General features: G+C 37.1%; 1 protein-coding gene and 1 non-coding gene across 2 annotated transcripts in view; one reads left to right on the top strand and one right to left on the bottom strand.

Moving 5' to 3' along the window:
* Positions 1–9756, bottom strand: part of LOC106881673 (CDK2-associated and cullin domain-containing protein 1) — a 46493-nt gene that overhangs the window by 8739 nt on the left and 27998 nt on the right. Inside the window, exons 4-5 of the mRNA XM_014932140.2 lie at positions 5987–6095; positions 669–764 (exon numbers count right to left, since the gene is read on the bottom strand). Of these exons, the coding sequence (XP_014787626.1) occupies positions 669–764; positions 5987–6095 (205 nt within the window). The remainder of the gene's footprint in view (positions 1–668; positions 765–5986; positions 6096–9756) is intronic.
* On the top strand, positions 3363–3444 carry Trnar-ucu (transfer RNA arginine (anticodon UCU)). The gene has a single exon. It is a non-coding gene; the product is annotated as a tRNA-Arg (tRNA).

The raw sequence follows: 9756 nt of genomic DNA, 5'->3' as shown, positions 1-9756 counted from the left end.
CTCACCGCCTTTCCATACAGTTTCTTATTTCTTTATTGCCCACAAGGGGCTAAACACAGAGGGGACAAACAAGGACAGACAAAGGGATTAAGTCGATTACATCGACCCCAGTGCGTAACTGGTACTTAATTTATCAACCCCGAAAGGATGAAAGGCAAAGTCGACCTCGGCGGAATTTGAACTCAGAATGTAACGGCAGACGAAATACTGCTAAGCATTTTGCCCGGCGTGCTAACGTTTCTGCCAGCTCACCGCCTTTCCATACAGTTTCTGTTGACCAATTTTACTTACAAGGCATTGGTTGATCTGAGGTGACAGTCAAAAGACACTTGCCCAAGGTGCCATACAGTGAAATACAAATAAAGCTATGTGGTCACAAAGCAAACTCCATCATATCCATACAGGCATACCTGTGACTGTCTAGAAAAACACAAATTAACAGAATGCCTATTCCATATTAAGACTCAAGAACCAGGAGTCAACAATTAAATACCTTATCCATCACCTATAATGGTTGATGATAACTGAAAAGGATTTGAGAACAAAATTATATAAAAGAAATAACATTGTACAATGTCAATCATTTCATTTTCATCTTCTTGGTCCAAAGATAAATCCATTACAATTCCCAAATCATGTTCATAACTGCTGTTAGCAAAACTACTCACCATGTAATTGAATATTGGCACAATTCCATTTAAAGCTTGTAAATACTGGTTCATTAACACAGAAAATCGTTCAACAAACATTGTGGAATCACTCCGCTGAATAGGTAAAAAAAAATGAAAATAAAATTTAAAACATAAAAGAAATAAAAATAATTACACATGTCATTATTACTGCTGTTATTATTAAATTTTATTCAACTAAAGTTGTGAATTAATGAATACTAAAAGCCATGGGACTATAAAGACATTGCTCAGTGTAACATAGAAATGCACTGGCCTACCCTAAATATACTAAATGAAAGCTTCATCTTTGTGTAGTGTATCTAGTATATTTAGGCATTAACCCTTCAGCATTCAGATTACTCTGTCAAGTGTAATGCTTATTTATTCATATCAATTTGAATTAGTCATGCATCATCTTGTAGCTTTGAAACTTCAATGATGTGACTGTTTACATTTAGAATGACATTGTAGGGTAAGTGTGAGAGATCAAATTTGGCCAGTTTGAACATAAAAACAGGTAGAATATTTGGGCCAGATATAGCCAGTTTAAAATCTAAAGGATAACCCTTTAGTGTTTAAACCAGCTGTATCCGGCCCAGATATTCTACACATTTTATGCTCAAACTGGCCAGAACCAGCATCTCACACCTACCCTGCAATGTCATTCTAAAAATAAGCAATTACATCTTTCCTATCTTGAAGCTACAAAATAATATCAGATAAATTTTTTTTAATGTGAATAAATACGAATTACTTTTGACAAATTAATCTGAATGCTAAAGGGTTAAACTAATGACTATATTGTCAGTGATCCAGTATCTTAATCTTGCCATTACTGTAATTTTCATCTTCGGCACGGTTTTATCTTTGAATAATATTTTGCAGTTTTTCTACAAACTACAATAATAACGTAGGATAAGTGTAAGAGGCCAGATCTGGCCAGCTTGAACATTAAACAGGTAGAATATTTTGGTTAGATGTGGCCAGTTTAAATTGCATCTGTTGGTGAGGTTACAGTTCAGGAGCTCTGGAGTTGTGAGAGTGTGGAGTCACCCATTAATCTCAAGCCTGTTCTAACCTGGAATGGTAGTACCTGTCAGGATCCCATCTACAGGTTAAATAGAATTTTGTAAGCGTAAATTGAGCTCCAAAACTCCAAAATTAATACTCTCTTCCAACATATCCAAAGCCAGCATGGAAGAGTATAACTGATGAAACTAACATGAGATATGTCCAAGAACATAGATTCATACTATGGAAGCAACTGATATTAGTGAGCATTCTGCTGTAGGCAGAGATAGCAGGAAATGATAATCTAGAGAAAAACATCCTGGTAGACCTAATCTCTCTCTCTCTCCAATCCAAACAAATAGTCCATCTCAACAAACAGCAGTCTAAGAAAACATTCATTGACCATATAATGCTCGTTGATATATATATAAAGTCATGATTTGCACATACAATGTCTATTCAACTGGCACTCTGTTAGTTAAGATGACGAAAGTTCCAGATGATCCAATTAATGGAACAGGCTGCTTGTGAAATTAATGTGCAAGTGGCTGAGCACTCCACAGACATGTGCACTTTTAATGTAGTTCGCAGGGAGATTCAGTGTAACACACAATGTGACAAGGCCAAACCTTTGAATTACAAGTACAACTCATTTTGCCAGTTGAGTGAACTAGTGCAACGTGAAATAAAGTGTCTTGCTCAAGAACACAACATGCTGCTGGGAATCAAATACACGACCCTATAATTATGGGCCAAATACCCTAACCATTAAACCACAGTTATATGGATTATGATATTTAAGAGTTCCTCAACTAATTGATGGACTCGGTGTCATACCAGTTATAGGTTACACACTTTAGACTAGTGGGCAACCTTTTCTGAGAAGCAGGTCACATGAGACATGACACATTATCAGGCAAGCTGGACTACTAAAAAGAAATTCAAGGTAATTTTTTCATTAGGTGTGTTGCAGTTTTCCCTTGACTCTTGTGGAGTCTTCAGTTAACAATTCTATACCTACACGGTTCAGCAAGCCATAGCATTATGTATTAGTGATATAGTTAATAAAAAAAAATTCTTATTTTCTTCAGTGTCAAAATAACTCTAAGGAAGTAAATCAGAATAAAACAGAACCTAAAAGTCTTTTGATTTTCTCTTTTTTCTTTCATCAATGTTAATACAACAGTTTATCTAACAACAGATAAAAAGAAAATGGAACTTCAGTACTATTCTGAAATATTTATAGCATTCGGTGAGGAACAATTAGAGGAAGGTGTGTAATCAAATCAATTAAGTTCAATCCAATCAATCAATTATTGCTAATTCATATTTCATTAGTTCTAGAGGGAATATAGAAAGATAAATCTAAAAACAATATTTTGTCCAGTGTCCTATCATTTCTGTCACCTCACTACTCCTTTGTTTAATGCTTTCACCCTTTAGCATTCAGATTACTCTGTCAAATGTAATGCTCATTTATTCACATTGTCTTTAATTAATCATGCAATTTCTCACAACTTCGAAATTTCCACGATGAGATTGATTAGTTTTAGAATGACATTGTAGGTTATGTGTGAGAGGCCAGATATGGCTGGTTTGAATATAAAACAGGTAGAATACATGGGCTGGACATGGCTGGTTTAAATGCTAAAGGGTTAAAATACTGCATATGTATCAAGAGATGAGGTGGCTGAGTGGTTAAAGTGATGGACTTCTAATCCATTGGGGTCCCCCTGCATGAGTTTGAATCTCACCCTTGTTAGTAACATTTTCAAGGTGGTGCCCCAGCACAGCTGCAGTCCAATGGCTGAAACAAGTAAAAGATAGATGTAATTCAACGACAACACTTAGCATTTGCCAGATTATTCAGCACCATAACTCTCACCTTCCATGTCTTACTCTAACACTTATTATCTTAGTTAGGACACCGTTATCCAGGTAACATATGTACAGCTGACATAAAATGTTACCATACTGTCGTATAATGGATGTGGTATTAGATGTCACCAGCCTTGCCTATCTAACCAACAAAATCTTTTTTTTAAATAATTAAATGAAATAATGATGATGATGATTATCATCATCATCGTCGTTTAACGTCCGCTTTCCATGCTAGCATGGGTTGGACGATTTGACTGAGGACTGGTGGACCAGGTGGCTACACCAGGCTCCAATCTGATTTGGCAGAGTTTCTACAGCTGGATGCTCTTCCTAACACCAACCACTCTGAGAGTGTAGTGGGTGCTTTTACGTGCCACCTGCACGAAGGCCAGTTAGGCGGTACTGGCAACGGCCACGCTCAAAATGGTGTATTTTATGTGTCACCCGCACAAGAGCCAGTCCGATAATAATAAGAGAAGCTCTAGTAATTTCCTGTATGCCAGTGTCTCCAGTCTATTCATTCAACTGTTATGGATGAATGCCAGGATGTACTAATGTAGTGCAGGTAGATTTGGGGCAATGAGAGAGGGAAATTGGTGACTGAATCTTTCAGCAGAGTCTAAAGCATAGGCAAAGTGAACAGGAGTATTTCAAGTTTTGCTCTAAATGTTTTTAGATACTGATTAATACATAAACAGTCTGCTTAATTAATATACCACAATCTTACTGAGAGAACATTACCTGATTCTTACATTGAAGTTGATGAGACCCAACTACATTTAAATTGTAATCCTTAGGTTGTTAAACCTACATGTTCTCTCAGAGGACTATAACTCCAAATTTATTTCAGAACAAGGCTAGGAGTGGCTGTGTGATAAGTAGCTTGCTTACCAACCACATGATTCCAGGTTCAGTCCCACTGCATGGCACCTTGGGCAAGTGTCTTCTACTATAGCCTCGGGCTGACCAATGCCTTGTGAGTGGATTTGGTAGATGAAAACTGAAAGAAGCCCGTCGTATATATATATGTATGTGTTTGTGTGTCTGTGTTTGTCCCCCCCACCATTGCTTGGCAACTGATGCTGGTGTGTTTATGTCCCCCGTAACTTAGCGGTTCGGCAAAAAGAGACCGATAGAATAAGTACTAGGCTTACAAAGAAGAAGTCCTGCAGTCGATTTGCTTGACTAAAGGCGGTGCTCCAGCATGGCCGCAGTCAAATGACCGAAACAAGTAATAGAGTAAAAGAGAGTAAAGAGTAAATACTTTATTCAGAAATCATAGCCCCTTTCCCTCTCGAGTGGTTGATCACTACTTAATCATAGCAACCAACACCATTCTTTCCTAGAGTACAACTCTTGTCCCTTGAACAAATTTCTGCACTTTAACTTAGCTAACTGGTCAGAGCTCCACCCATTCTATACTAACTACCCTTTGTAAATAATGTACTGTACTTCTGACCAGTCCAAGAGAATTATCCAGGTGACCAATTTCTGAGTTATTTACTCATTGCTTCAAGAGAGACAATAGAAGCTTTCTGGATATAGGCAGAGGGCTGGCTTTGTGGTATGAAGTTTGCTTCCCAACCACATGGTCCTAGGTTCAGTTCCACTGCATGGCAGAATGGGTAAGTGTCTTCTACTATAGCCTCAGGCTGACCAAAGCCTTGTGAGTGGATTTGGTAGACAGAAACTGAATGAAGCATGTTGTATATGTATGTATATATATGTGTGTGTATTTGTCTCACATCATCATCACCACCACTACCACTTGACAACCGGTGTTAGTTCATTTACATCCCTGTAACTTTGTGGCATGGCATAAGAAACCGATAGACTAAGTGCCAGGCTTTAAAAAATGAGTATTGGAGTCAATCTCGACTAAAATTCTTCATGGCGGTGCTCCAGCATGGCAGCAGTCTAATGACTGAAACAAGTAAAAGAATAAAAAAGAATACCTGTTTTAATAAATGATTTGTATATATTTTCACATGTATTTTATTTGATTTTCATGTTTTTAGATGTTCACTGAGACCAACATAAAGTCAGATAAACTGACTGAAGTTGAGATTTATCTTTACCATTAATTTCTCGCAAAAAGACACAAAAAAAAAAACAGCCCAGTCGAAAAAGATGTAACTTAAAATGTTCATATGTTGAGGTATGCCTGTCTATCCCTAATTATCTCTTCTAAATTCCTCAACGACCCCAACAGCCCATTTATCAGGTGAAACAAAGAAATTTTCATGTTTTCTTGTATATGTTCATGTGTGTATGTGTGTATGCACGCAATCTGTACTAGTGCATTTGTGTATCTGTTGCCTAAGCATGTGTGTGTGAGTATGCGTGAGTGTGTGCCTGTGTGTGTGTGAGAGAGAGAGAGAGAGAAATGGTGTAACAAAAAAACTCAAGGCACAGTTACTTACACACTCCTTTAGATGGGAATCAACCTGGCCTAAGTGGCGGCGGATGTGATTGATCAGGTCTGTATAGAGCCGCTCTGAGAATTGTTTACACACACATTTGTAGACACAACTGAAAAGACAGGACTTTTAGGAATTTAAAACAATGGTATATGGTTCATAGACTACAAAAATGCTGGCTTTTATAGTGTTTGGCATGGTTTCAAAAACACACGCACATACACAACCACACACGCACACTAAACACAAACATGTGTTTATGGATATACACATGGTCTTCTGTTCACTACCAACAGGCATTTTTCAGAGATCTTCCACTTAGTAAGCTGCACAATTATGAAATACATACTAAAATACCACTAATTTAAATATTGGTTACAAAATTTTGGCACAAGGCCAGCAATTTCATGGGAGGGGGATAAGTTGATTACATCGATCCCAATGATCAGCTGGCACTTATTTTATTGATCCTGACAAGATGAAAGATATATTAACCACAGTGGAATTTGAACTCAGAATGTAAAGATGGATGAAATGCTGCTAAGCATTTTGCCCAGCATGCTAACAATTCTGCCAGCTTACAACCCTCACTAATTTAAATATTAAAGTACATTTTGATTGTTTTTTTTTTTAATATATTAATATATTTAACTCTCAAAAGCAAATCATTCCAAAAAAGCAAACAAACAAAATAAACACTTTCACTGCATCACTCATGGGATTGTCATTTTCCAAAAATAGGTCTCCAACTGTAGATGGACAAAATGTGAAATAGAGCTTTGGAAGAGTGTAGGCTTGAAACTTTAAAGACTTTTTCAATTCCCAAGCATTATGCTAATACAGCTATTTGTTTTCTACACCACCTGTATTCGTCTGTTTTTTTTTTTGTGAATTCTCCCTATATATATATATCCTTTTATCCTTCTACTTGCTTCAATCATTTGACTGTGGCCTGCGGCCATGCTGGAGCACCACTTAGAAAAGTTTTAGTCAAACAAATCAAACCTAGGAATAATTTTTTTTAAAGCCTGGTACTTATTCTATAGGCCTGTTTGCTGAACCACTAAGTCACAGGAATGTAAGCACACCAACACCAGTTGTCAAGCAGTGATGTGGGGACAAACACAGATATGAAGACACACACATCATCATTTAACGTCCATTGTTCATGCTGGCATGGGTTGGATGGTTTGACTAGGTTGGCACACTGGAAGGCTGTGCATGATTTTCTATGGCTGGATGCCCTTCCTAACACCAACTACTCCAACAGTGTAATGGCTGCTTTTACATGCCACCAGCATGGATGCTATTTGCGTGACACTGGTATGCTTTTACATGCCACTGGCACAGGCACCAATCTGAATGACACCAGTATCTGCCACAACTGCGATTTTGCTCGCCTAGATGGGTCTTCTTCTCAAGCACGACATAATGCCAAAGATCTCAGTCATTGTCTCCGTGAAGCCTACACACACACACACACACACACACACACAAACATATATATGACGGGCTTCCTTCAGTTTCTGTCTACCAAATCCACTCACAAGGCTTTGGTTATATAGTAGATGACACTTGCCCAAGGTGCTACACTGTGGGACTGAACCCAGAATCACGTGGTTGAGAAGCAAAATTCTTACCTCACAACAACACCTGCACCTATATCATCATCAACATCGTTTAACGTCCGCTTTCCATGCTGGCATGGGTTGGACAGTTTGACTGAGGATTAGCAAGCCAGGAGACTGCACCAGGCTCCAATCCGATCTGGCATGGTTTCTACAGCTGGATACCTTTCCTAATGCCAATCACTCAAAGAGTGTAGTGGGTGTTTTTTACATGCAACCAGCACTAGAGCCAGTCAGGCAGCACTGGCATCAACCACGCTCGAATGGTGCTTTTTATGTGCCTCTAACACGGAAGCCGGTCAATGTATGTATAGATAAGCACAAACATAACTGTATGGTAGGAAATTTGCTTCCCTACCACAGGGTCTTGGGATCAGCCCCATTGTGTGGCACTTTGGGCATATACCTTCTACTATAAACTTTGGGCCATCAAAGCCTTGTGAGTAGATTTGGTAGATGGAAACTGAAAGAAGCTCATTGTATATATGGATGCATGTATGTGTGTGTGTGTATTTGTGTACCCAAAGTGCCACACATACAAGTGAAGCTGTTTGTTTCCAGTTATTTTTAAAAAGCATGCTTAGCTATGGGGATATTTTGCCTAGCATGGAAATAGGGGAAGGTTGGCAACAGAAAGGGCATCCAGTCATAGAAAATCTACCTCAACAAATTCTGACTGACCTATGCAAGCATAGAAAAGTGGACATTAAATGATGAAAACACACACACACACACACATATACATACATCTTCACACTTCACTGGTTTGTAAGATTTTTTATTAATTTTTCTACCAGGACATGAACTCTGGAAATGGCCGTGGAAAGTGGACTTCCTTGAACTAATATATATACCTTATATACTATTTATATATTTTAAAAAACACATTGAACTTTATGGATCTTTTAACTGAAACTCTTAACCATTCTTAATTTTAGTACAAAATTTTTTTATCAGTTCTCTTTTTCTCACACTTCCTTCCATAGGTATCCCACAAGGGTTTTATTTACATGTATTTTTATGTATATTTATATATATATTTATATTTATAAATACTTTTTTAAAATATTCATATGTGTCAATATGTTCAATACATGTATGCACATTTTAAGTCGAATTTATAACTGTATGTGTATGATTGCCTAATTTAAGTTTATATCTTAATTCTTATCTTTTGTCTTGGGTTTGACTCAAGCACTTCTTAAGCAGTTCTATATTTTTTGTAACAATGAACAATATTATATATATAGTAGGGAATGGAGTAGATAAAATCCAGGCTATATATCTTTCCTAACTAGTAGAACCTCGGAAGTAGTAATTACCCAAATGATGGGTACTCTGCTAGCTACTCACCACTATATATATATATATATATATATATATATATATATATATATATATATATATATATATATATATATATATATATATATACACTACCTGACCCTGTGCCATCGAAAATGACGGTTAATTACAGTATTTTATATATTATAAGTAAGGTACAAAATAGGGTACATAATAATCACAGATACAAACATTCACATACTTCCCTTGTACATGCACAGACATACACACATATACTCAAACAGAGTTGAAATGCTGTTTGATTTTTCTTTTCAGCATTGAACATTCACTGTCCCATTTCCATTGTTCACACACACACACACACACACACACACACACAAGCATTCACATACTTCCCTTTTACATACACACACATATATTCACATGGAGTTGAGACGCTGATTTTTTTTTCACTCCTTCCTTTGATATTCATCTATTACCCCTTCCTTTCTCCTTCATATGTTGTGATTGAGAAAAATAGAAGATACACGACGCGCCCTTTTTGCCACTTCCTTTCTCTCATTGCAATGACTTCTCTCACTCTCATTCAGTCAGGGCTATTACTCTCACTACTTTTCCTTCACTGAATTACTATTTTCTCTCGTCTCCCTCCACTTATACTACTCTTTCTCCTACTCCATCCTAATCCTACTGTGATTTTGTACAAATATGTATATATATATATATACAAATATATAAAAGCACTATGCTCATTATTATATTAAGATATATATATATATTATAGTTTAGCATTGCATCATCATCATCATCATCATCGTTTAACGTCCGCTTTCCATGCTA

This window comes from Octopus bimaculoides, chromosome 14, assembly GCF_001194135.2.
Source record: "Octopus bimaculoides isolate UCB-OBI-ISO-001 chromosome 14, ASM119413v2, whole genome shotgun sequence".
NCBI classification, from domain to species: domain Eukaryota; kingdom Metazoa; phylum Mollusca; class Cephalopoda; order Octopoda; family Octopodidae; genus Octopus; species Octopus bimaculoides.
Note: the sequence above shows the minus strand (reverse complement) of the source record. Positions and strands in the feature narration are given on the sequence as shown.